The sequence below is a fragment of the Haemaphysalis longicornis genome, unplaced genomic scaffold (genome assembly GCF_048455015.1).
Source record: "Haemaphysalis longicornis isolate Haplotype H1 unplaced genomic scaffold, Haemaphysalis longicornis Haplotype H1 scaffold_9, whole genome shotgun sequence".
Classification (NCBI taxonomy): domain Eukaryota; kingdom Metazoa; phylum Arthropoda; class Arachnida; order Ixodida; family Ixodidae; genus Haemaphysalis; species Haemaphysalis longicornis.
The window spans coordinates 170,173,524-170,201,104 of NW_027526460.1; the positions used below are offsets into that span (position 1 = coordinate 170,173,524).

At 48.6% G+C, this 27,581-nt stretch overlaps 1 protein-coding gene across 1 annotated transcript in view; it reads left to right on the plus strand.

Annotated features, from left to right (window-relative positions):
* LOC144152596 (uncharacterized) overlaps nucleotides 1-22,885 on the plus strand; it is a 237,301-nt gene extending 214,416 nt beyond the window's left edge. The window contains exons 6-10 of the mRNA XM_077683914.1: nucleotides 8,269-8,334; nucleotides 12,087-12,180; nucleotides 12,936-13,003; nucleotides 15,443-15,649; nucleotides 20,319-22,885. Coding sequence (XP_077540040.1) covers nucleotides 8,269-8,334; nucleotides 12,087-12,180; nucleotides 12,936-13,003; nucleotides 15,443-15,649; nucleotides 20,319-20,522 — 639 coding nt within the window. The 3' untranslated portion in view covers nucleotides 20,523-22,885. The remainder of the gene's footprint in view (nucleotides 1-8,268; nucleotides 8,335-12,086; nucleotides 12,181-12,935; nucleotides 13,004-15,442; nucleotides 15,650-20,318) is intronic.
* Nucleotides 22,886-27,581: the final 4,696 nt, after the last annotated feature.

Below are 27,581 nucleotides of genomic sequence, written 5' to 3' on the forward strand. Positions count from 1 at the left end.
TTCGCCAGAAGTGAGCAACCGTCCTTTGTCGGTATCGCCAGCGACGGGTGAACTGATCCTGTGTTGATTAGATCGTTTCCAGACTGGACCCACTAAGAAGGGAAGTCAAACGCCTTCCCACAAGAAAACTGGAGTGGTTCAGTAGCTCTAGTTCGCTAGATTCTTCACACACGTAGGTTAGCTCCCCATACCTGTTGAAACCCACACCTGCCTCAAAGTAGGTCCCCTACCCCGCAATATGCTCCCTCATATTCACCAGCGCCGCAGAGAGCAACGAGCAAAACTCCATACGGCCCGCCACGATGTACGTAGAGGACGCCGAGTACCGGCACAAGAACTCTCGCACTGGCGATGATTAATGCCGCAACTCCCCAACCCCCCAATCAACTCCCTCACAATTCGTACTTCGGAACCTGCGACGGCGGAAGAGGTGGCAATCGCACTAGCCGTGTCGCACCGGCCAACCCCTGAATTCATATTTCGAAAACTGCCTAGATTCGAAAACGGCCATTCGAAATTTTGCTGCGGGTGCCGTCTCACCCCAGGGCCTAAAACGTCTTAGGCAAAGTCACCCACCACCCAAGTAGAACTGATCTTGAATCCTGCCCACTCTGGGCTTGGAGGCAATGAGGCGGCTCATGCCACGGCCCGAGTGCTCACCTCCCAGGCATACGCCAGCCACATTGCTCTCCACGGAGCCAGGTCAGCTCGCGACAGCCTTTGGGCTACCATGACATGAGCACGTATTGCCGCCTCTCTCGCCTCCGTTGCCCCCCTCCCACCCTTCCTTCAGCTACACGGAAGAACGGCTCTGGAGACTACTACAAACAGAATCTTTACCCAACAGAGCTATCCTTCACCGTATTCACCCCTCCCTATTTCCCCCTCCCAACGCCACATCATGCGGCGCGAAGGCCACCGTGCAGCACCACATGTGGGCCTGTCCCGACGACTCCCTACCCCCAATCACCACCCCGGAGCTGTGGGAGGCGGCGCTGGGCTGCTCTGACCTGACGACGCAACAAGCCTTGACGGACAGAGCAGCCAAGGTCGCTGAGCAGCTGCGGCTGCCGGTCACCCGGGGCCCCGCCTAACTGGGCCTGATTTGAATGAAGTTTTTTTTTCACTCTCTCGCTCTACCACATACGAGCGCTGGCTGCTGCGCTGGGCTCAATACAGCAGCTGGACTCTTGATATCCCGGACCCATACATGTACACTTGGCCGAAGTACATGTTCACGAGCAACGTGTCTTCTGTTGTCGGTCTTTGCCTTTAGCACGATCCCGGTGGTCCACTTGTACCGAAGACGGCCAATGTGGCTTCAGCTGGTTACCTGTTTTGGGTATGTGAGTGTGCAGGCCCATTCACAGCTGTGCAGGGCTATGTCCATTGACGCCCGGTGTGTCTCTGTAGGTCAGCAGGGCCAGGTACGTGTCTTCCGACTTGCCTAGGGGGCATTTGACAGTTCGGACCATTCGCTACACCTCCTCATTTCACTGTGGGAACCGAGGATGTGGGTGACGTGATTGAAGCCGTAGGCCAGTGCAAGGTCCCCGAATTGCCTGTCCGCAAACTGAGGACTATTGTCTGTAGGCAGTAACTTGGGGATGCCATGGTGTGCGAAACCGCTCTTTATGGCTGTGATTACTGCTGCTGCTGCTGAGGTTGACCCAAGGCTGATGACCTGGGGGAATCCGGACCTGTAGCCAACAAGAAGAATGTAGTCCCTGCCATTCAGGTGGAAAAGGTCGGCCCTAACCTCGTCCCAAGGAAGACTCGGCGTGACTGAAGCCATCCTGGGTTCTGAACGTTGGACCCGTGTCTCAGCACACTTGGGGTAGCTGGAGACCGTGTTTTCGATTTGGCTGTTGATGGCAGGCCATCATACTGGCTCTCGGGCCACTGCCTTGCAGCGGTTGATCCCTTGATGCCCTTCATGGAGCAGTTCCAGAATGTAACGCTGAAGAGAGGTTGGAATGACAATGCGAGTGTTCTTCAGGAGCAAACCATCACACACAGTGAGGTCTCCCCTGTGTTGCCGATACTTTTTCAGATGAAGTGGCAACCGAGACTGTCCGGGCCAACCCTTAGTGCAGTACTCCATGAGAAGGTCGCACTCGCCGTCAGATACTTGGGCTTGGCGCAGGTCGTCTGACCGTGTGGAGAGTATGCCTGGAAGGGAGCGGATGACTTCTTGCACATAGAGTTCTACATGGTCAGCCTGCTGGGACGAAGGAGCATCCACAGGTGCTCGAGAGGGCGTGTCAGTTGTAGCCAAGAGTTTGGCGGGTACATAGAGTAGGTTGTACTGGTAGCGCATGACGTTTAGACGGAAGGTTGTCTAGAAGTGCAACGTGAGGCTGATGGTCGGTCTCCAGGATGAAGTACAGACCACGGACATACTGGTCGAACCTGGGCACAGCCCAGCTGGCTGCTACCGCATCCTTTTCGGTTTGTCTATATCTTGTTTTTACCTGCGGAAGAGACCTTGAAGCGGAGGCAACTGCTCGACGCTCTCCGGATGGTTGCTCTTGCAAAAGCCAGGCTGCCAGGCCAAAGGAGCTTGCATCTGCTCAAACTGCTGTCTTGTACTGGGTGTGGTAAGTTGCGACGCACCGTTAGGAGAACAGCAGTTCTTTTAGCTTCCCAAAAGCCGTCTGCTGCGATGGGCCCGACGTCTATTCAGAGTTCTTCTGAAGCAGGGCGCGACTAGATGCGGTGACGTCAGAAACATTCGGCAAGAAACTTCCAACATGATTCACGAGTCCCAGTAGACGACGAACGCCAGAGAGGTCTTCGGGAGCTGGCATACGCTTGATGGCTGCCACCTTGTCGGAGTCGGGTGAAATACCGTGGGCACTCGCTACGACTTTTAGGAACTTGACTCTGTTGGTGCCGAAGGAACATTGTTCCGGCTGAGCGTGATGGCTGCTGTTGCGGAAAAGGAAGAATATCGATTGCCAACGGGCAGATCATCATCATGAACGAGTAAACAGGAGAAGATTAAACGAAGATTAAACATGTTTGTTGCCGTGAAACCCGGGAGGAACGGCGTGGTGGACACCAGAAAGAATATCGATTGCCAACGGGCAGATCATCATCATGAGCGAGTAAACAGGAGAAGATTAAACGAAGATTAAACATGTTTGTTGCCGTGAAACCCGGGAGGAACGGCGTGGTGGACACCAGATGACGGCGCACAGCGACTTCGAGGCATGCGAGGCCGGGAAACCGTTTGATGTCCTGATCCCGTGGGCCTTGCCCTCGAACGGCGTCCCCATGGCTGGCTGCTCAACGCACCGCATCGGCCACTGGGAACACGGAAGTGTCCAACAGCAGCACCGTATCCATAACACCCTCCCTCTGGACATTCAGCCGACTGAGGACAGGGAGGCCGTGAGTCAACTGAAAGAGCTGAGGGACACTCTCCGGGCGAAGATATTCGAACTCGTCAGAACAACAGACAACCTTGTAGAATCACTAACTCCGAGAAAAAGTACGCTTAAACTCCTCCTCGAATCTCTTACGGAATTGCTGGAAAACACAAATAATCTTGACAGACAGATACGAGATCTCCTAGATATCGAGGATTACGAAAAGGATTTTGAAGATTTTGACAAGTATTTATATATGATTTTCGGTACGAAGTGGCTGCTTGATGACAAGTTATCAAAGATTTGCTTGCTCCGGAAAGAGATAACCACGCAGCATGTCACGAAGAACAATCTTGAATGTGAACATCTTCGACAGAACTCTGTCTGGTTGGGTTAAACTTAAGAGGCAAATACACCAACCAAGGGCGTTTAATCTTTCACGGAGACCTTCGGAAACCAATCAAGTCTCACCCGTCCTAACATCATGGAGCTCCTTGGTCACCTCTGCAGCTGCCCGTAATTAGGTATCTGAGTGCGTAGACCCATTAAACATAACGAATACGACAGCGGCGGAAGCCATCCCGCTGCCAGTAGGCGACTTCAGAACTTCCACAAATGCTACGCTGTGGTAACGGATTGATTTTGCATAGAGTGAAGAACTCTTAGCACAACCTCCCGAGGCCGTTTCCGATCATCAGAAGCCCGTTGGTTCAATGCATCTGATCACGAACACTGATGCCATGAACACCGACATGAACCGGCGCAAGAGGCGAAGATTTCGGGACAAGCTTAGCAAACAGAAAAGGAGCCGAACTAAAGGCGAGTCGTACAGTTTGTGGACATTCGCCGAAACTACGAACCCATTCCGTCAGGCGGAGTGGAACTAGTTCCTCCACATTTGCAAGGCGTGTTCAGACAAAGGAGGTTCGGTCGAGGAAAGTGCAATCCCGACGAAGACGATGTGAATGACCAGCTGGGCGCGAGAGAGCCGGAATTTTCTTCCCTGCAACACAACAGAGTGTTGATGTACGTTCATCGCCGATCCTAACGAAGGCCGTCATTAGAAAGCAGCATCGGACGTCAAAGCACCGATGGAAAACTAAGCTGCTGACGAACGGTCACCGCACGGCTAGACGTATTCAAACAAGGCTGCTGAACTGACCATCATTTTCTTTTTTTGGCATGTTTTTTTCAAATCACGTCCTTTTTATCTGTAGATGCATCACTGTCGCGGGCGGGAGGATGTTGCGGAAAAGGAAGAAGATCGATTGCCAACGGGCAGATCATCATCATGAGCAAGAGCGAGTGAAGAAGAGAAGATTAAACGGGTGTTCTCAGCAGAGCCATGGCGCGTGTCTAGTTCCTCAACAGCTGCCTTGGAGAGCCGTGCGATGACCTGCTGGAGGTGCTGGTTGTGCTCTTTACGAGTCTTGCCAAAGACAAGGACGTGGTCAATCATGTTCACTACGCCGGCCTGGCCTTGCAGTATCCGGGACATTTGCTTCCGCAAATACTAGGGTGGCAATGTAGTGCCGAATGACAGCTGCAGAAAGCAATAGCGGCCAAACTGGTAATGAACATTGTGTACAGCTGTGACTGTGGAGACAGCATGACTTGGTCAAAACTTGACTTAGCATACAGATTATAAAAAAACTTGGCATCTCCAAGAAAGCCTAGGAATTGTTCCACAGTGGCATGTGGCTTTGTTAAGCTCTCTCAAGGCCTCTGAGCTTAACAAATAACGGCTTTGTTAAGCTGAGAGGGATCTACCCAGATCCCGTAATCGCCATCACCTCTTGTCACATCTACCAGCCCAGCTCACCACTGTGTCGGAGCGTCGACGCAGCGGTCCACTCCTTCCAATTCCATCTTGTCCAGTTTTTTCTTGATGGGCTCATGGAGAGGTAAAGGAAGACGTCTTGGGGCCCTTAGTGAGAAGGGCGTCGCGCGGGCTTCAAACGGTTTGTGTAGGTGTCAGGCAATGTACCCTGTCCCTCAAAAAGGCCTGGGTCTAAGAGCAGCTCTCCGGACGAATCCTGTGAGCCAGAGACATGATCATGGAACGTGCATACCCCCAAGGCCTGAATTGCAGGGAAGCCTAGCAAGGGAAAGCTTTGGATTCCAGAACATAGTTTCTGCTCCACGGACTTGCCTTTCCACGTGAGTGTGGCTTGGTATGTACCCCGGACAGGCAACGTATGGTTACCGGGACTTCTAAGGTCGCCTTCTGGAAACTGAAGTTTTGGCGGAGCGGCGAAAAATGAACTTGGTACGACGGAAACCGGCGCCCGAGTCCACGTTGAACGATAGTGGGGAGCTATTCACGAGTACTTTGATGAACTTCGCGTTGGGGCGGTTCGCTGCCACGGCATGAAGCTCACGGAGCTTGCTGAAGAGCGAGTGTGTTTGGAGTTGCATCTTGTTTTCTTCATGTAAACAGTTTCGAAATGACCTTTCTTGCTGCAGAAATTGCAAGGTGCTTGTCGAACCGGACAGTCTGCACGCTCGTGCAAAAAGCGTCCGCAGAAAACGCACCCTCTCTGGTAATGGGTCGGAGCCGAGCAGCGTAGCTTGCCATTGATCAAGCGTGGTAAGGGCCAGAGACGGAGTAAGCGCCCACTACATGGTGGAGGGAAGCGAAGGGCGCGCCGCACCACGTGCGCATGTGTCATTATCGCGTAGGGAAGGGCAGGTGACACAATGTGGGATGCGGGAAGGTGTTCATCTGCAGTCGACGGCACGGAACTGACTGCCTGCGCTTTAAGGTGGTAGTGGGGCTGGGATAGTGCGTCCGAATAAGGCGGTAGTGCTGCGTGATATCCTGCTAGGTGACCAGGCGATCCCTCCATTCGGCCCGAGGTGGAGAGGCAGCATCCGAGGCATCCCGGCAGCAGAAATCTTGGGCTACCTCGTTAGGCAGCTCGTTACCCGGAAGGGACGAATGGGCCGGTGTCCATATCAGGCGTGGGCAATGTGCAGGCGGGTTCGGTGCTGTCTCCAGGATACGTGTGGTGATGGGGATACACGATCGTTCTGAAGAGCCTGCACGGTTGGGATATTCTGCAGCGTCGGCACTCAAGGTAGAGGAGTGCGAAGCGTGTGTCCTGTTGAATGCCCTGGCCCGGGCAAGGCGGCGTTGTTGATGGAAGGTAGGGTTCATGTTCCGCGGGATGGGGGCTACACACTGTAGCGGGGTAGGAGAGAGTCATTCAAACTGAACTTATCTCGGTGCTGCGTGACAAAGGAGATGCCAAGCTTTGTTACGATTGACCGACCCCTCGGAGTAGAGGCCAGACGGAGGAGTTGGCCAACACACTAAGCTTCATCCACCTCCTCGAAGGTATTGTATGTCCCGGTGTTAAGAAGCCTGTCAGTAGAGGTGTGACGGGGGAGACTCCTGGATAGCTTGACCGTCTTGCGAATGGTGCATTTGAGGCGTCCTATTTCGGTATGGGTGAACTTCAGAAAGGGGGTGGCGTATGTTATGCGACTTGTAATGAATGCTTGCACCAAGCGAGGGAGGTTAGCTTCTTTGAGGACATGGCTGCGTTTGCTATGCAGGCGAAAAGTCTGCCAATCTGGCCAGCTGTGTTTTCGAGGGTGCGGATAGTTTCAGTGTTAGCCCCATTTTCTTGAATTCGGAGTCCGAAAATGCGTATGGAGGGCACGTGTGGAATGAGGTTGCCTTGTAGCATGACCTGCATATCAGGGGCACAGGCATCACGATGGCGACGCTTTCTGGATTGGTAGAAGACGAGCTCAGACTTTTGTGGTGAGCAGCTGAGCGTGGGCGTAAGTGGCGATGATGTTGACAGCTTGCTGCAGGCGGTCTTGATTGTCACCATCACTGTCCCCAGCTGTCCGAATGGTGATTTCATCCGCGTAGATGCTGTGGTACAGGCCCGGATTGCGTTCCAAGAGGGGATGGAGCTGGAGCATAGCCACGTTGAACAGAAAAGAGGAATGACTGACCCCTGAGGTGTACTTTTACTACCCAAGGAGATGGTTCCCGATTCAAGGCCTTGGCACGAGAGGGATGCTGTACGACCAGTGAGAAAATTGGCAATATACTAATAGGTGCGGGGGCCCACGTAAAGTTGGTTAAGCCCAGTCAGTATATTTGTATGAGTGACATCAAATGCCTTGGTCAAATTTTTCATGGAGTCGCTCATCTGGAATAACAAGCGCCGTTACTAGCAGGTCTGACCTCTGTAATGTAAGAAGTAAGATGGCAAGTTGGGCAAGTTGGTGCAGATTAAGATTGATGGTGAAAAACAGCGCAAGCAACACAGGGACAAAAAGGAAGAGTGAATGACGCACAGCGCTGAACTCGCAACTGAAAGTTTATTAGAAAGAAAGCACGTATTTTTACACAATAACCATACTATCGCGTGAACAGATAACACAGATAAAGCGTGTGAGCGACAACAGAGTAACATCTTTAAAACACTGGGGCACGCGACACAATTTAGCATCCAAGAAGTTACACAATTTGCTAGCGGATAAGAAACTGAAATTCCTTGTCAAGTAATGACAAGGAATTTTCGTCCCTGTGTTCCTTGCGCTGTTTTTCACCATGAATCTTACTCTGTAATGTCCATCAAGACCCCTCCGTCTGCTTGCTACTTCCCTTTAAACCACGTCTGTGTATTGAGGTGACGAGACGATCGCAACCTATAGTGATTCTTTGCTTTGCAGTGTGAATGGAATCATTGAACAAGATGAATCATCGAAGAGACTTTGTTCCCAGGCCTTCGGGGTCGTTTTCAGCCCAAAGGTAGCATGGTCGCCGGTAGCGGGTGAAATGTAAAAAGTGAAATGCAAAGACGTTGTGCCTTGCGGATGGCTGTCCATGCGTTGACGTAGATGCCTATACTATGTGCTCCCTTTGCAGCTGAACAGAACACGAGCCGAGACTTTCCGCACAGAGGCAAGGATATGGCTGCAAGACTATTACAGGGTAAGTTGGTGCTTTCGGGCTTTCACTTGATTAACTGCTTGCACAAGAAACGAGATTGACTCCTACTATTACTAATGTTAGCGGAACAACCATGCACCTAGATGGGGCAAGTAGAAGAGAGTGAGTTCTTGAAAAAAATACCAGAAAGTTCTTGAAAAAAATACCAGAAACTTCCATGAAACAGCGGGAATTTTAGCTCCTATTCCGAAAAGTTGGAGCATCCCCTGATGAGCACAGCCACTTTGGATATCCTTCGGCCCCACGACGTAGTTGCCACGGAATGTTACACAAGGTACCCTGGAGGCAGCGTAGGCCCTCCCAGAAATTTTTTCAACAGCCAGCCATGCACACGTATATGTATACACGCTAACCACATTTCACACAGCATATCTTATCAGTGTTTTGCGGTTGGAGTTGTACGCGGCCACACGTCGTCTATTTCTGTTAAAGCCATGATGCCGATGACTTTTCCAACGTGCCGTATCTTGTCGTAATCATTGTAAAGTTTTCCGCATGCTCAGGGTTGCAGTCCTATTTTCTGGAATGCTTAATCTTGCTTTTTATTAACAACGTAACTTCACAGGCCTGCTCTTGAAGAAAGTGGTGTAACAACAAGCAGTAGAAACCACAAAGTGCAACCAAGGTGTACGAACAAACTGCGGGACCTGTGTTGCGTCGGATGTTGTTTGATTGTTTATTTCACCGGATTCAAAACAATTTGAGCTATGGTAGTAGTGGGAAGCATACAATGAAAACTAAGAAACATCAACAACTTTCAATTCCGGACACAAGTTTGTACTGTTGGATGGTGGCAAGTTCCTGTGTTCAAAACGGTTCTTAAAACGAAGTACATTTAGCATATCAGCGAGTGGGTTGAAATCGTGAACGGCTGGAATTTAATTTACGGTGTTTCTTGTTGATGAGGCTTCTGTAAGGTTGGTGCGGTCTAACGAGGCTAAGAGGAAATCGTGAGGTAGAAAAAGACAAAACAATAAGAGGCAGCATTCTATCCGCGTAGACAAACTTTTTAAAGGATGAACAAGGGTGTGAAACCGCTAATATAAGAACGATACATAAAGTGCGTGCTGGCTACTTTTCTGATGGAAGCGGAAAGCAAAAACGCTCGTGTGTCGAGATTTTGGCAGAGGTTAAAGATCCCCAGGTGCTCAAAACTAATCCGTAGCTATCCACTACGGTGCGCCTGAAAGCCCAGGAGTAGCTTCGGAGCGTTAAACTCCATATGTTTTTGTGTATAGGTAATTTAACGACTTTTTAGAAATGTTTTTTCAGTCTACCAATGCCGGTGCTAGTTGGCGTTCCAAACAGGTAGGCTGGACAAGCGGTTAAAAATTAGGCAATTATAGTCGCGTTGGGGAAAACGTAATATACGACGTCGAAAACACGTTCACACAATACGAATTATGTTTAGTGTAAGATAATCCAGCTGCAAGCAAAATTACTGTGCATAGAGCATAATCAGCAGCGTGAAACCGGGTTTGCAGCGTAGAGAAATAAAAGGGGTCTAGGTGCGCGACAACCTTCGGAAACGAAGGAGAATGACTTGGAATTTTTTTCAGCTCGTACAGAAGCCTTGAGTGAATGACACTGTTAACGTGCAAATCAATGAGGGCTAAGGGCGCAAGACTACTACAACAAACTAATCGACAGGTGGCACTTACCACATACTGGCCTTCGGTGTTAGTAGCCTCGTAGTACATAACAGCCTTGAGTAGTACTAACAGCTTTGCAGCCGAAAAGAGCGTCGCAGCAGCCGAGACATAAATCTATCTGATTTTATAGACGCTCCAGCAACTTGGGTCGTAGGAACCACGCTATACTACGCTGCACGTCAACGTGTACATGCCCGTGATTGTGTCTCATGTTTCACGTCTCATGCTCATGTTTTTAGAAGAAGGGATTCAGCAACTGAAAACTTCGACGCCACTCGAACTCGGAATGTTGAGCTCATTTCAGAAATTCAAGACAGGTCGCCAAGGATCAGTTGCTGACAGAGCTATTCCAAAAATCTGTCTTGGACAAAAATTCCCAGATTTGCTGTGCTGCAAGAACTGACAAAAGGTCTGAGCGGCAAACGTTCTGATATCCAAGATAGAATGAGATCATGAAGCGGTCCCAAGTACGAGCACGCTCCGCCAACTTTAGTGGGCGTTGAGTGTTCTTGTCTCAAAGAAATCTCAACTGAAAGGCGGCAGAGCGTCAACCGTACAACGTTGAAGTGATGCTGGCATGTCATGTGTTTTATTCAAAGCGTTCTTCCCAGTGTCCATCACCCTACCTTTCACGTAAATGTGTTAAAATTGCGGTACTTCTCCGGCTTATTTTCATGAAGAAGTAAAATTACTTTCCCACAGCACAAGACTTGTCCGCTGCTTTTATTGCAACAAAAAAAATTGCGTTAGAATACACTGGTGAAGTATAAATGAAGTCTGCCTATATATGCCTTAATAGTGGTGTTTGTGGCCTATATGTCTACATGGCACTTTTCAGTGCTTATTAGAGGCACCTAAAACTTCATTTTTCATTCTTAAAGTTTTGGTCTCTACATATAACCATCTGTCATGTGATCAGATGAGAATATTTTGCGACAGCGTTTGTGCCTTTATGTACGGTACCAAGAGCAAGAACCTACAATTCTTTAACAGCTAGTCACATTATTGTCAGTTGTTCCAACAAACAAACAAAAACTCCCAAAATGGCAGCGAAAGCAAGGTGCGGCGAGTGGAAATTATTCAGAGGCAAGATAAGCTATTCTTTGGCCGATAAACCAAAAGACGGCATGCTTATGCAGTCGTCGCCAAGGCGAGCCATTTCAAATCCCTCAATAATTTCTCTTGTGAGCATATGTTAGGTGCGGAGTGCATTAGGACCGCACAATGTCCGTCCGCGTCCATGCACTTAGCATTTACAATCGCAAAAAATCACACAAGCACCGCCAGGCTTCGAGTCTGTCTGGTAGAAAGACAGAGTTAGTGTCAGTCGTCTTACCCACTAGGCTACGACCGAAAGTTAGTACCCGACAGTCAAACGGCTCATTCCCTCGACTGTAACGGTGCTGAGCACCTCAGGACTTCCAAATGTCCGTCCGCGTCCATCCGTACGCACACCACCATCAAGCGAAAATCAAGCGAGAATCGATTGGAGCCGTGAGGTGCATTTTCATTTAGGGAATAATGAAGGTGCAACTCACGGCTCAAATCAAATGAGGGTCCGGGCGCAAATCGGATGTCACTGGGGGCGCAACTTGGATGCCATTTCGAGTCCCCGTACCCAGCACCCTCGCCGTCATCCACGGAGTGGAGATGCTACCATTTTTTTATGCTGTGCTATTACTACAGTCGCGTTGAAGTCGGGGGTGCATTTAAACTTCCTGCTATGTGCGCTGAGCTTCCCAGTCTGCCCGCTCTTCACATTCCGTAGATGCTCGCGCAAGCGCACGTCCAAGCGTCGCAATGTCTGCGCTACGTATTTGTGGCCGCATGGAAGTAGCGCTTATCTCTTTCGTCCTACGTCGTCCTTGGTATAATGTTTCGCCTTTTACGCGTCTGCGATGCAATACCAACTTGCCCAGAAGTCCGCCCTAATCAGTGACAGTTTAGAGGGTTTTGTTTGGATCATTGGTAATAATGTGCAATTTAAATTATATTTCCCAAAAAACAAAATTACATTTGCGAGTGTGGTGTCTTCTCGCGGCGTGCCTGACTTCACGTTGAAGCGAACCATTTTTTCGGCAGAAAAAAGGCCTGCTGGCTGATCCGGCGGTCGTGTTCCTGAGCGGAGACCGAGGAATGGACCTTATATCATTCTTTGTTGTCAACCAGACAAGGGGTGAGTTATGAAGTTGATACACGCGAGTACTTGTTGGTGCATCTAAGAGCATGATGGGGGGAGGGGAAATATAAGATGTCATGCTAACCTGCACAGAACAAACCTTCACGAATCGTCTTGTTGCCACCTGAGCAAGATGTGGTGGTGAACGCTGATGAGATCTCCATACAGCAGCATAGTCTGTTTGTGCACCGACCTAATATTTTCTGTCAATGCGCCTTGACTTATTTTGCTCATTTATTTTGCCTTGTTTTATACAGCCCTGCGCGGTCCTTTTTTCTGCCTTGTAAGCCTCCGCTGCACGCTGTACAGTTGCTGCATTGTGCGCCTCGTCTCAAGCTCTTTAGTGTGCGGTCTTGGGCCTGATGGGGTTGGTTGCTGTTCCTATGGAATGCTGCCTAAAACTCTATGTATTGCTTGTCGGAGAAGCAGCAGTCTTTATCAAAATCAGTAGTGTTCTGAACTTTTGCATGCGCACATGGAAAAGGGAATGCCTGTTCACAATAGTGTACGAGTGTCGTAAAAAGCAGATTTAACCGTATTTCTTTTTTCTCGAAGGCTTTAGTCTGTGGAGTGTGCATTTGCGTCAGCAGCACAAATCCAAACAACCATTCGAGACTTGCAAGTGCTGCTGCAACGCCACTTCCGGAATCATTGATGAAATTTGCGAACCCTTGCTGTATAACATCTGCAGACACCTGCGCTAACAAATCTCTTATTAACTCTGGGATTGTTTTTTGCACTTTGTCTTGCAGGTTCAGTGGTTCCCAGTGATGCTGTTGTAGCTGTCTTGAACAACATGAAAGTTACCTTCGAAGATAAGGTATAGTAAACGTCACGGCTGGAGCTGCTTTTTTGCCTCAAATCGCTTCTTGCAACTTGGATACCGACATCTTAGATATCATCTTTCGTTTTTTGAGTAAATTACAAAGGGGTGTCGCCTTAACCGCTTTAAGGTTGAATGAATGAAACTTTATTAACGATACGGGGGGGGGCTTGAAAGCCTAGTTGGGGAAGAGGGGAGAAGGGAAAGGGAGTGGGGCGGCCGTCAGAGTCGTCCGGTCAGGTCTGCCGCTCGCACGAACTCCCACAAAGAAAGGATCGTGCTCGCGGCGTCCAAGTGAAGGGGCGGGGTTGTCCATTCTTCCAATGATGTAACGCCGGCGCCCTTGTGCCTGTTCCTCAGCGGCGAAAGGCCGGGGCAGTCCCACAGTAGGTGCCTTAACGTTGGAGAGGCACCGGTACTGCACGTGCAGCACGTCGCAGTGGCTGCCTGGTCGCCCTCCTCGTTCTGATCGGTGATGTCCACTTGTGGGTCACCGCCACGAGCTCTTTTGGATGCAGTGTGTGCTCGCCACTTGGCCAGAACATCTTCCGTAAGTGCAGCACCTGTCCTAGCCTTGTATATTAGCACTTCCGCACCGCGCGGAAGCCCGTTGGGAAGTGGGTGGGGATTGTGCGGCACCTTCGCCCTCAGTTCTCGTTTGGCTTGCACCTTCATCCGCTCGCGTTCCTCGTCCGGGTCAAAGAGCAGCGAAGCCTGAGGGACTGTGTCAAGGGGGGACGAGCGGAAACGTAACAGCTCGCTCGCCGCGTCATGGGCGGCGCCGTTTCCGATGCTGCCCGCATGCCCCGGGACCCAGTCCACCCGCACCATCACGCCGTAGAGCTCGTGAAGGGTTGCGCAAGCGACTTTCACGTTGTGCGCCAAAGTTCCGGCTCTAGGTGTCTTCGTCAGATTTTTGAGGGCGTCCAAAGAGTCGGTAAAAATTGTGAAGGTTTGTCCTCGCACAGAAAGTGGGCTGGTCCTTGCACATTCAGTCAACTTCTCTAGTGCATAAAGGATGGCCTGCAGTTCAAGTTCAAGGCAGTTCAAGGCTTTAAGGTTAATGTTAAGATTAAGGGTCCTTAGCTTAGCCGTTATCACGATGTGAATAACGGCTGTATGGGCCACAAACGACGAAGTACGTTGGAACATAGCTATAAGTTCATTATAGGGTGCGTTCGAGTTGTTTTTATATGCCAACGATACCTTGCTGAACACCTGCTTCTTTTGGTGCAAGGCTGCCGCCTGTTATCTGGGGTGGCTTATTTGATGCGGTTTGCAGCTTATAAGGGCCGTGCAGCGGGGCAAGGGTCAAATCAGCAGCCCAATATACAGCAGCACCTCCCGCAGTCATCATCGGGGAAAGGTTCTTCATAACTTTCTTTACGCCAAGGAAACGTTCTGCACGTATGAAACAAAACATTGCTGCATGGTAGAAGTGAGGCAGGAATCCAACAAACATAAATAGTGGTTTGAAAGACGGAGTACAGTTCGCAGAAGCGATGTCCTCGTGACCGTTTTTAACTCTGCGTTAGAAAGTATGCGGCGCGGGAGAGCAAACAAACTAGTCACGCGATAACTACTTGAGGCAGTGGACAGTCAGTTGGTGCAACTTATAAAACTTCAATATGCAGTTATCGAATAACGTTATATGTAGGGTCAATAAGCTAAAAGTAGTCGTTTCGGTTTATTAGGAACTTGGCGTGGAGCACTCTGCACTTGAACCTTGGCCGGGAAATTCGGTACGTCTACCTGGCGGCGATGACAGCCCACGACGCCGTGCGCTTGCGATTTTTAGAACTTCATATTGGTGAACATTTAATACGCCGTTTAACTTGCAGCAACTTTTGACGTGCACAAACAATTGGCAAAAATTCTCAGCAACATTTCGGCCGCAGATCGGTGGCGGACTGTGCCCACTGTTTAGGAGGAACGGACTCTGGGATTAGTGTTGTTGGATATTGCAGAGGAACTCAGCTAGAAGACATAGGCGCTATAACTGTTCGCTAAAATAACCAAAACACAAAAAAGAGCTCCGAACTCTGTTTGAAGACTTTGTCCAGGGCTCTATGACCTCCCCTCTATATTAAAATAGGAGCCTCGTTTCTGTCCAGGGACACTTTGGAACCGTATCACTGCTCTTAATGAGACATGTCGGTAAATATTATGAGAGTGTCATGCGGAGCGGGTATGTGCGAGCCCAGCGCCTTTTGACACCAAACAAAGGTATCGGAAGGATAAAATTTCTATGGTTACACACGTCATTGCGCTACGTTCCTTTTTTTTTTAGCAGACTGTGTTTACAAGTATTGCACCAGTTCAGCCAAAATTATTCGTGCGTGAACCTGTGATAACCTGGACTTCGCAAATTAGAAGCCTCACAGTTATGGCTTGAACCGCAGCCTTGATTTCAGTGGTGCCCCTGCCTCCATGCAGCTGGGCACGGTCATGACGGACGTGTTCTACGGGCTCCCCGTGGTCCAGCAAAAGGGCGTCGGCGTGGCCGGGTTCCTGGGCTCGCAGCTTGGCCTTGTGTACGTCATCGTGGGTGCCTCGCTTGCCGCCCTCCTTCTGTTGGCGCTGCTGGTGGTTATCATGGTCAAGTGCCGCACGCTCTCGGGGAACCAGTACTCGCCCGACTCGGTCAGTGCCACTTCGCCCTGCTTAACTAACTTAATACGCAAATTATACCTCCCTGTAGCGTCCGAACAAGATGCGCAATTCCCTTGCTAACAGAACTGGTTGATGTGGCTGAGAATGTATAGGCCCAACGCTGCATGTGAAGTAGAGGGACACATTGACGAAGAATACCAGGTCAGTATAGTGGTTCCCTCATCTGTGCTAAAGGTCGATACTCTTGATTTTTTTGTCTGTATTTTTTTGCATATCCGGATCTCGCATATACCGGAAAAACCAAAAGGCTTTCGATCGGTGTTAAGAAGGCGCTTTCATGGGCAGAGGTAATCAGGAGTCCATGAAAATGAAGCGCCCTGTCCTGCACGTAGTTCTGGCAAGCTACCAGTTGGGGCAGCGCTCCTTCGGGTGTATCGATACTGCTCTCTGTTCGTGCTCCCGTAACAGTGTTTCCGCTAAAGTCCATACTCATGCATAGTGCAACAGTTAAATTTTATCATTAGAGGCTCTGTCTGCTCTTGCCTTCAGACATGCTGCGTGAACTCACCGTCTTAATAGGAAGCCGTTATGGACTCGCTTCCGGCTGACAAATTGGCCGTGTGTTCCGTCCGAAAGTGGACAATTCACTGCGTGTAACCACGTATCTTTTCAGCTTCGGGCTGTTTTCGCTGTTTTCTTGTGCCGAATTTATACTGAAGACGGGAATGGGTTTTCTATACTCTCTAACAAATATATGACGCCTGCTTTGTAAGCCTTCAGGCTATGCTCTCTTTGTCATTAGCTGCAAGGTCAAGGCGCATTAGACGTTTGGCGGGAACAGTCACATCGCACTGTTGGGATGTCGTTGGCTCAATGGCGATGTCGGTTTCGCTTTTGATTGGCCCAAAGTGTGCCGAAAAATTTCACAAGAAGGCTCCGGCGTCATGAATTCGGTGAGAAGTTCGCCCAAGCCTTCTTTCGCATGAAATGGCGTTTAGAACCTTGTTAGCCAAGTAGACCATAATTTGGGCCGCTCCTATGTTAAAACATATGACATGACGAAGAAGAATGTTTGTGCATATTGGGCGGCAGCATCACGAAAGGGCAGTACATGCCTTCCTATACAAAAAAGCCGACCCGCCGTATCGGTCCAGGCTTCACTTTGCAAACTTCTGGGTTAAATTATCCAAAACGAAGGACAGACACAAATGCAAAATGACGGGTTCATTTATTGCCGCAACGGTGAGTATTCCGGATTGCTTGAAGCATAAGTTTATCGAGGCACTGGCTTGCTTTTTTATTACTGGAAGAGGTGCTTCCGCAGTTAGTACTACCTCACTGAATGGGTAATGGCGGTATGACGGCGTGTGCATAGCAGCCGACGTCCTCTTGGAAATGGTGATATACGGGAAAGCAGCAATGACAATCACTTTGGATGTGGTATTGAAACAGCGCACATTTGTGTATCTCGAATAAAAAAAAGAACTAATCGATGCGAAGAAAAACATTGTGGGATGTTCGTTACTTCAGCATCGCACATAGCTCGCACAAATACCGCAAACGTCGCTACGTCGACTTGCAATAATAAGGCTAATTTGGATTACAGTTTGTCGGGGCACATAAGCGTGCTTAGGTGATTTTAAGTTATACTTATTAACGACTTGCGTACTGCTACATGGTTCTTGCCCGCCTTTCTTCGCTGTCGAGCCTTTGCTTGTGGGCGCGAATAGCTTCTTTTCTGTTGAACTGCGTTTGCGTTTCTTCGTCTTCGTTTCGTTTTACATGCGACTGCATCTCATTCACTCGCCTTGTCCATGCAGCGTCGTCGGCGTTGTTGTCGGCGTCCACCCCTCCCCCATTCTCCTCGCCGCGCGAGCTGCGCTCTCCGCCGCTCACCCCCTCTCCTCTCTGATGCCCCTCTCTCGCGAGGGGCATTGGATTGGATTCGAATGTATTGGCTTGGCTTGGATTGGATTGGATTAAAGTGGATTGTGTTGGATTGTGTCGCGTCATAGCCGCGGCAGACACACTGGCGCATGTGCAGTACTCTCTCTTCCGCGGTCTCCTCTCCTTCGGGCGCGCTGCGCATATAACCGGTCTGCCGCTCTCCGGCGGCCTTCCTGTCGGCGGTTGCTCTCCGCTTGCGCTGGAACCCCCCTCAGCGTCACATCACACCAGGGTTCCCGCGAGGGGAGGTGGGCGTAATTTTTCTTACGGCACGAATTCCGTCAGCAAGCAGGCTGGCCGACGCCTCAGCTTCCCTAAAATGCGCAGTCAGTGTGCACCTGCGTGCCGTCACGTTCAGATTTCACGTGCCGGGCACTGTTCGGCAACTTTTACATTTCTAATTAATTTTTCTGGGAATGTTGGGAAGCGGGCACGTTATTTCTCCATGCTCAGGATTCCTAGCCAATCGTCCAGTATGTTTGTACCACGAAGGAAGGAAGAACCACAGCAACTAATTTTGACCTCCGCTGGCAACTAACGGAAACAGCACTGCGCTGCTACCTTGCAGACACTGTTACCAATCCCATCGCGTCACGCTTGGGTTTTAGAGCGAAGCTTTCTTTGTTTAACTGATTCATCCCAGAGCGCGTCGAAAGCGCAGCGCAGGAAAGCCAACTTTCTTTGAAGATGATAATGATCGGCCCCGAGAGAAAAGCGCTGCCGTATGGCCGGAATCGAACCTTAGTCTCTCGGGTTATGAAGCCATCCGATTGGGACATTCGGACACTTCTTTTGTTTATTGATGCGCCATTCGGACACGGCCAAGAAAGTTCGCATTTCGACAGCGATGCATGGATGTGCGAACTCAGACAAAGTGCGGTGGTTTTACCTTTGGTTAACCCTAATTGATAGCGAAAGCTTCACTGCCCTGGCTGGGCCCATTTTCAAGGGCTGGTCGAGGTGTGGTTTCGCAATGATATACAGACATGTTCCGACTCTTTATTCATCATATTTTTTTGCCTCACCGCGCTGTTTAGGCCTCGCCGCTGTACGGGCGACCAAAGCTGGATGTTCGTCTTCCTCGAAAGCACACGGATCTGCGCCGCACGTGGCCTCCTGGCCTTCCTTTGTGGCGCGCGCTTATCGCTGCGGCTATGGCCTCCTCGCCATAGATAACTTGAGAAATATTCGCAAAGTTGAGATTTGTGCACTAGATACCTAGTTGTATGCAAAAGCGACTGTGAAAAATGTTTGCTCCAACAGCCCGTCGATTCCTGCTGCAATGGCAAACAAAGGCAGGTTAACCTGTTTAGCCATATTGAAGTCTTGTAGAAAAGCACCACACGAATGTTGCAGGGATTGGATACGTCCTTCACGCGGACAGAAAATAAAGGGACTAATTGCAAAACTACTTTTGGAAACCGATTCTTATTGGTTACACATGAAAGTACCACGTCATGTTTAAAATTGCAATGCGCGCATCAAATTGTACGCACGTCAAATATACTCTTTCGCTCCAGCCATGGCAACAAGTTAAGGCTGAGCTCGCTGTCCTTATTAAGAACTTGCTTAGATAAAATGGGGGAAACCTTCACAAATTCCCCATTGTACATTCTTTAGTGTTTTCAACGTCGGGTATTTCGGTATCATCTACGCGCTCAGTTGTGTGCATGTGCACAATTGTGCGTGTGCTAATGAAATACCTTGGTCATACTGTAACATAAAAGCTGTTCATACAGGGTCATATAGTCAAAATACAAGTCTGTTTTATACGAAAGATATTGTTTCATAGTGCCCCCAGCGCTTTTCCGGCGTTAAAAGTTGTGTCAGCATGATTCTATCGAGGCAATCTTTCGAGTGAACCAAACTTGCGCTTTGTGTGCAGGTCACCTTTAGGCTTGACCTTGGTCGGTTGACTTTAGCGAAGAAATACAAAAAAAAGACTCCCCGGGGGCGAGGCGCCCGGCACAGCCTTTGGGCAGTGTCTATAGAAAAAAAAATACTGAGTGCACGTGAGCATGCGCCTCTTGAGGAACGCCCACGTCGTCCAGTTTTGCGCGTGGCCTTGTGCCACGGAAGGAGGAGCTCCCGCCTTTGTGGTCGTCGTCTTCGGCACGGCAGACCCCTGGCGCGCCAGTCGCTTCAGGGATCCCCCAGAAGATCAGGAGGCCGTTTTGTTGCCCACATAACGTTTTTAGCCGGTTCAGCTTGTGAATTCCGCGGAGGGGCCGTTGAGACGGCGAAGCTCTGGGCTGGGTGGGCCGGAGGGAGGCGACTTGAGCGGTCTTGACTCGGTCGTCGGCAACGACGTTGTGGCGGCCGATAATATCGAGGGTGGCAGTTTGGGTCGCCGCTCGCCGTGCGAGGAACGTGCATTGTTGTTTCTCCTCTTTCTGCACCCTCGCTCCTTGTATTGGCGGCCACTGTGGGGAGAAGCTAGGTAGACCCCGAGCTATTGTGTTTCTCCAGGTTTTCACCACTAGTGTAAGCTACGCCAATATCTTTCGTGACTCCTTCACAATAAGAATATTGAGTATCTGGTTGTGGGGTTAATGTGTGTTGCGGTAGCATTTAATGCAGTTTTCTGTGAATACGAAATGATTGCAGCAAAACATCTCAGCAGTACTGTTGTGAACGCTCCCTGATCAACATTTAGGCATTCGGGTACATGCTAAGAGTGTTCATAATGAGCTCGCTAGCCGTTACTTGTGGACATTCACAGTTTAGAATAATCTCCGCTTTGCTTTTGCAGGAGAAGCTCACAAAGGACCTCCAGATGCGCGCCGAGATGGGCGACCTTCGACCCGGGGAGGAAATCCTCAAGGAAGAGGCGCAGCTGAAAGAAGCCTTGAACGGGAACGGCACGCACATCAACGGTGACGGCTGGGTCGTGCCGTACTCGCAGATTGTCAGCGAACACAAGAGCCCCGCTGATGCGCAGGACACACGACTGTGAATTCCTCGAGTTGGCTGGAGTCACTGGAAAATATTTCCAGTAAACCGCAACTAGATGAAATTGAACATAATCTTTCGGATACCGGGAGCAAGCTCGAGTTTGTGGCATAAGGAAAGAGAAGAGCAAACTAGATGTTCTACCATACTGCCATATTGCGCTTTTCAACAAAAGAAATACATGAAAAAGGGATATATGTAAACTTTTCGTGGACCTCTTGGTTGTACCTTTGAAGCCGTATCTTGGGGGTGTTTTTTAAATTGATTTTAGAGGTGCGGGAAAATTGGTATTTTAAAAACTAGCTTTATTTATTCCCAGCACATGAACTTCAAGTGGTCTTCGTGGGAGGCAGAGCGCGAATGGTGAAGCAAAGGAAAAAGGATTCTAGGGAACGTAGCAATTTCCAGTCTGTCATTGAATTGAATTGTGTACCGCACAGACAAGCACTACTAGGAACTTACCGCAGTCATCGTTTGCTTACTCGAAAGTTCTTATAAAACGCCTTTCTTAAGGAGGGAACCTTTGCCCTGGCCTAGAAGCTTAAAAACTCCATTTAGTGAGCCAAATCACGGTTCTGGTATTTACTATAATCATATGGCGCAGTCCCAGGCTGCAATGTTAAGTTCACCTCGGAGAACGCGCTTCTTAAATGGCAACTGTCTGCGCACAAGCCATGAAAGCTGGTGATGTCCTTCAAACCTCGCAAAAAGGCCAAATTACACCCATCAGAGCAAAGTACTCTCCAAGGATTGTCAAAAGAATGGCGGTTTCTGGAAATGTTTTCCAGCTCACTTCAACTTTCACAAATAGTGGCCCGTTTTATATCGGACGGCTGAGGCCGGCTCAAAGCAATTTTCCCATTGTGCCTTTGCACTATGTTCGCAATACATCCCGACGAGCCGTGACTGGACTACCACGCCTTTCACACGTCAGATCTTTACGCCGCCCCCTGGATGGAGTCTTCCTTCATTCGAGGATGCTCGTGACACTCGAGGATGCTCGGCAATCCTGGGCGATGCTTGTAAAAAGGCTCGCCAATGGCAAGGTCTTGGGACAACCGTGCCGTGTTGCAGAGACGAAACGCTTCCTACTTGGACTCTTGCAACGTGAACAAACGCCCAGTAATCCAGGCTTTCAGTGTGAACTGGGTTGTGTTGCGGCACAGGTTCGTCTTACTCCGTCTGCTTCCATCTGTGCTTTTGTCAGCAAAGCTGTACAGTGCTAGGCAGTACGAAGGCTGCCTACGGCGGCCAACGACCTGCGCCAACTGTCGCCTATTTTTGCTTGGTACGTGGTGCGAGTACTTCGGGTACAAAAAAAATGTTCACTTAAGAGGTGATGTCACAAACCTTTGCAAAGGCAGTGAGAATGGCTGGTATTTAAATAATGCAAAAGTTTAAGAGACAGCTTGAACAAATAATCATGTATGAGTTGACTTGCTCGATGTGTAATGTTCACCAAGGGACCAGTGGCGGTTTGAAGCCCTTCGCTTATTTCTCTTTCTGTTCAATGTTCGTGCCCTAACAGTTAGATAGACGAAACATGGCAAACGCATATAGGGGCAAAATATATTGTGTGAAATTAGTTAATTGGCTTGTTTTCTACATTCTCTGCCCTCACTACTTGAACTTATCCAGATTCTACTCCTGGGTACATACACAGTGAAGTATATGTTTTTGAAGACACTATGCATTGCTTGTTTTCTGGTGTGAAATTTTGATTCACGCTGTTGAAGTTACTTTGGTTGATGCTATCCAGGGCCTCTTAAGAACCTCTTTGTTAAGAACATTTTTTCTAAATTCATAAATATAAAAACAATAATTTTTTTGTTTAATAGAGATTGTTATAAGCGGTATTTTGAAATGTCTAAATGTGCTAATGCTCAAAATATTACCATTTGCGATAAGCAATATAAACACTAACAAACAAAAGGTACAACCACCTTCACCTGAAATCATTGGACCGTTGGGACTTACATCAGTTTTTTTTTTCACTTTCGGATGCGGAGGTTTTTTTCGTGCGAACCTCCTAAGACGTGTAGGACAGATCAGCCCATAAGATTGAGCAAATACGTAACAAGGTAGGCTTGTCCTGTCACGTAGCAAGAAAATACGTTTTAGGAGTGAAGAAAAGTCGTTCTATTCCTGAAAAGGTTTACTGCTTCGTTGTGATGTCACTTCTTGTAAAACACACTGACTAGAACCGCCGAGCTTCCGACTTCCAGACGAGTGTGGAGAAATTGAAATAAACCTTACAACGATTTGCTTTGCCTCGCGCGTCAATAACAAAAATATCACCAGATGTGCTGCGTCTGAGAAGTAAAATGGCATATATATATATATATATATATATATATATATATATATATATATATATATATATATATATATATATATATATATACAGAAAGATAGGTTGGCAGTCTACAACGCCAAAGGAGGCATAGGGGTGTGGTTAGGCTCTTTTTTTTACTACGGTTAATGAAGTTAACCCTTTTTTTAAATATACGTATATTTAAAAAAAGGGTTAACTTCATTAACCGTAGTAAAAAAAAAGAGCCTAACCACACCCCTATGCCTCCTTTGGCGTTGTAGACTGCCAACATCTCTTTCTGTATTTTCCTCAACGAGCCCCTCATTTCCTTACTATATATATATATGAATTTCTAAAGGCAATATAGCAGCTGGGCGAGTTTTTGTGAATGTTCTGAGAAGAGGTTTATAAATATTGTGACGGGGATGTTATTTTTCTACTATTGCAGAAAGCCGTGCACCAGGTGCATATATAATGAATATGCCTTCAATTTCTCAGTGGCCGCTTTTTTAATGCTCTTATACTTACACACTTGCAGTCAGCGCCCAACGCTCTGCAGGTATTGTAGCTCGGAAGATCTCTAAGGATGCCGGCCCAACCTTCCATCTGATAAAACAGCATGGGTGATAAACGTTTTCAGAACGCGTGTCCATACGGCTAAAGGGATCTTTTCAATCATGCTATGCGTAATATATACGCGTGAAACGTGACCCAGACAGCACCGGTGTCCAATCACACACTTTTTGACGCCTTCGTTGGGGCACAGGAGCGGCGCAAAAGTGAGTCTGTCACTGAAGCGAGAAGTATTTCTGGGAAGCCGCGTCACAGATTTCGCACCATTTGAAATAGAAGTGCTTTCGAAATAGAAATTTTCGAAATAGAAGTGTTTCAAAGCAGGGCCGATTTTCTTACCCGTGAAAAGATATAGGTTACGGCAACTATTTTTAAACGAGTCTTCTTTTTTGTTGCCAGTACAAGAAGTTGATGGACGGGGCAGCTCAATTCTGCCACGGTTTTGTACAATGGAGAGGGCTCTTTCATCATAATTCAAGCCGAATTTAGGAATATAGATGGTCACATTGCCTGGCCAATGGTTCTTTCATTGTGAAGGCAACACCTATTGTAGTCACACACCTTTTTTGTGCCTCAGTGACCACTGCCCTAGTGAAGCATGTTAAACATATGTATATCTATTCAGCATGCTCCAGGTTCAGGAAAAAGTTTCTGTAGTGGGAGGCCTATCTGCACCTACAACGAGCACGAAGTTCGCGGTTCATAATGGTTGACCGATGTTTGTGCCTTCTTGTCGCGCTCTGCTTTTATTGACTTTTTCGCAGTGAGTAGTCAGCAGCAATATAACTGCTGTTCACTGCTTTTAATAGTCACAACATGAGCTCACCGTCCTCGTAGAAGACAGCTCGTGCGTAGTCACTGTTCCCTTCAAGGCAATCAGTCGTGTACCATTGTATATAGGTGTCAAGAACACGGTGATGTGCTGCTTAATATTTCTTTTCTCTAAATCTGTCCTACACTGTGCGGACGTACACTAGAGAGTCCTTAATATGGTTTTGCTTTCATTTAACCTTCTTTCTGCGTTACAAAACGGAGAGCATTACAACTTTTGATTGTGTGAGTCCTACGAATTTGCTCTCCCTGTTTTATTTTCTCTGTTTGATTTTTGCTTTGGTTTTTTCATGTGCTTGAGGTAGGCGAGCCCAGATTTTTCCTGGTCATGCTGCACTGCTAATTCTCCCGTGATAAACCTACGCTTAGTGAAGGAATATCGGGTTGTTACAGCTGGCGTTTCCTCAGATTAATCTGTGCCAACATTCGAGAGATCGCTCTGAGTAATTCTTACCGACTTGTTACCCGTATTCAGTGCAGGTATAAACTTGTAAAAAATGCACACACACGTCGGTCGCAATGGACGCTTTACTTGCAATTATTGTAAAGTGCTACACTTCCTGTTGGCGCGAATGACTTGTTGTTTGAGTATGAGGTTGTTTGCTTTTGTGAATCTATAACGCAAATACGTGCTGGTGTCACTCCATTTCTGTACTGTTGCTTGATGGGTATGTGTAAATAGACAAGTAAAAGTTGTTTCAAATACTTACATTTCCGTGTCCGGAATTCTGAATTTGAAATAGTGAACGTCATTGGCCCGAAACATTCTCAAACAATACAAGGTAAGATCTAAAGTTAACCTCCACCGAAACATTGCTGTCCCTATTTCGTAAAGCAAGTTACCAGGTGTTCGGGTGGTGAGTACCGGAATCGTGGTAAGTGTTCACGATGAGAATGTCTGGTCCTTATTGAAGGTCTGCAAAGCGCACCAACTAAGACTAAGTTGCAATGCGTCAGGTAACTTAACAACTGTGGAATAGGTCGCTGCGAGAGGGGATGATGGAAGTAGTATTGATGTTCCTCAAGTGGCTTACCAGGGTTTGAATCAAACCGCAAAGAACATCCCCCATGAGGTTTAAAAATGCAACGAAGAGGTTAACAAAAAAATCTTTAAGAGGGCCTTGAAAGGCGTTTTGAGCTTCCTAAATGAACTAGCGCTCTCATTAGGTTGGGTGGTCAACGTCGTCTGTGCAAGTATAACATTTTACGTGCAGCAGAAAGCTCATACTTTGGTTGCAAAGTTTGTTGTCGCGTTCCCACACTCTCCTGCATGCTTTCGGGCTCCTACATGTCCTTTTGTATACGTTATCAAGTCTCCCATGCGCATCACGAAGCAGAAGTCTTGCAATTGGATGGCTTCTTCTTTCACCTCCGGCGAAGAGAAGCGTCGTCTGCCCAGAGTCGACAGGGCGCGGCGGCGCTTTGGTCAATTAGCGCTTCCTGCACCACGCTTAACGCTATCGTGTTCGTCCACGTTGATCTTTTTAACTCTTATCACGCCTCTCGTTCAGGCGCATTGGCTAGGCCGACGCAATGATGACGCGACGACGGTTGCGCAGACGTCCGAGTTGGCAACCGCCTTGTCACACGACGCCGACGTCAACACGAACGCGTCGGCCGACCGAAAGTACGCTTTGTGTGTCTGGCTCGCCGACCAAAGACGCCGACGACGGCCGATCGGCCGCGACGGGAATCGATCGAGAAGCGAAAACAGCATCCCGACAACAATAGTTCCGTAATGGATGCGGCTCTGTATTGCTAGTTCCTAGAGTGTAATAAACATAGTAAGGTCCATGACGTCCATACCGCTCAACACACGCGATCCGTATTTCGGCTTATGTATACGACGTTTTGTCCGTTCGCTTTGGCGGCAATTCGTTTCCCGGAGTTGGAAACTGCATTTCGTGCGCGACCAGGAACGCTTGTAGAACACATAAGCTCAGTTACTAGTAGAAGAGGAGTTACGGAAAGTTTGTTAGGTAATAAGGAATGAATATCGACCAAAGTTTTTAGCGTGAAGCATAATACAAAAGTACGGCGAGCACTGTTCCCGCAGTACGGAATCGCTGTCGCAGCGAAAACAGTGGTGGAGCCGGAGGTGAGCGATGGTGGGGATTGTATGGAACCTTACTGCGCAGCTATTATTCAAGAAATGTTCGGTTAACCAGCCAGGAATCCTTGAAATCGTGTATAAAACACTGATGTACAACAAAGGATGGGTCTCAGGTTATTTCAGCGCCACCTCCTGCTATTTTGTGGCGCAGTGGGCTAATGCCTCGCGTACGCTCAATCAAAGCCGCTGGTTAAAATCCCGGCTTTTACTTTTTCTTTTTCTGCCAAAACAAAACATTTTGGTCAAACTGGAACTACCATATCAAACGCCAAAGCATGTGTAAGTCGTGGGTACGATTTCTTTAGCTTTGAACTCGTTCTTTCTATATCTAAAAAAAGGCAATTGTACTTTCAGAAGACGAAATAGTGATGTTCGTATTTTGCGAAATTGGTATGTCTTACTACAGCGTCAAAATAGTTTCCTCCCATCCACTTAAACAAGACACAAAGTAGGCTTCGGGGGGGGGAGACTTTCACTCACGGAGCATACTGTAGATAGCGCGGCGAATTTAATCTGCGTTCCGCGTGCGGAGAAGCCTGCTCGCCGGAGAAACCGTCGACGGTACGGCTTTGGCGTCTGCTTTAGCGACGGTTGTTCTGGGCCGTTTTCGGTGCGGTTTCGCGTCCATTGCGCGCTGCCTTCGCACTGCTTGATTACCTTGTTCCACGGCACACCCTCGGTAGCCCGGACCCGACGGAATCAAGTGGCCGTGCGGCAAATATTGATTGATTGTAGGGTTTAACGCTCCGACGCAACGCAGGCGATGAGGCGGCTGTAGTCGAGGGCTCCGGATTAATTATGACCACCTGGGGATCTTTAACGTGCGCCGAAATCTCGTATGTCGCGTGGATTGTTTGTTAAGCAGGGAAGTCCTCATTTTAAGGTGTGTACCGGTTATTGCAGTTGGTACAATCTACAAGTGATGGATGCGCGCCGTGTTCACTGGTCAGCCGGCTGGCACGAAGAAGACATAAACGCGTGCCCCGGGCCCCACGAGCTCGACTCGGTCAGCCATTTTCGCTGAGATCTGACGTGCTCTCTCGCCTTTCCATTTTAGGCGCCGCCGCTAATAAATCGGTGCAACACCGTGCAGCCGATTTTGCCTGCGTCTATCGGTACGCAACACTGGGAAAAGCGGCCGCCGCGGCCGGGAATCGAACCCGCGACCTCGTGCTCAGCAGCGCAACGCCTTCGTACGGCAAATATACGGTAAGGATTGGTTCGAAGGGCAG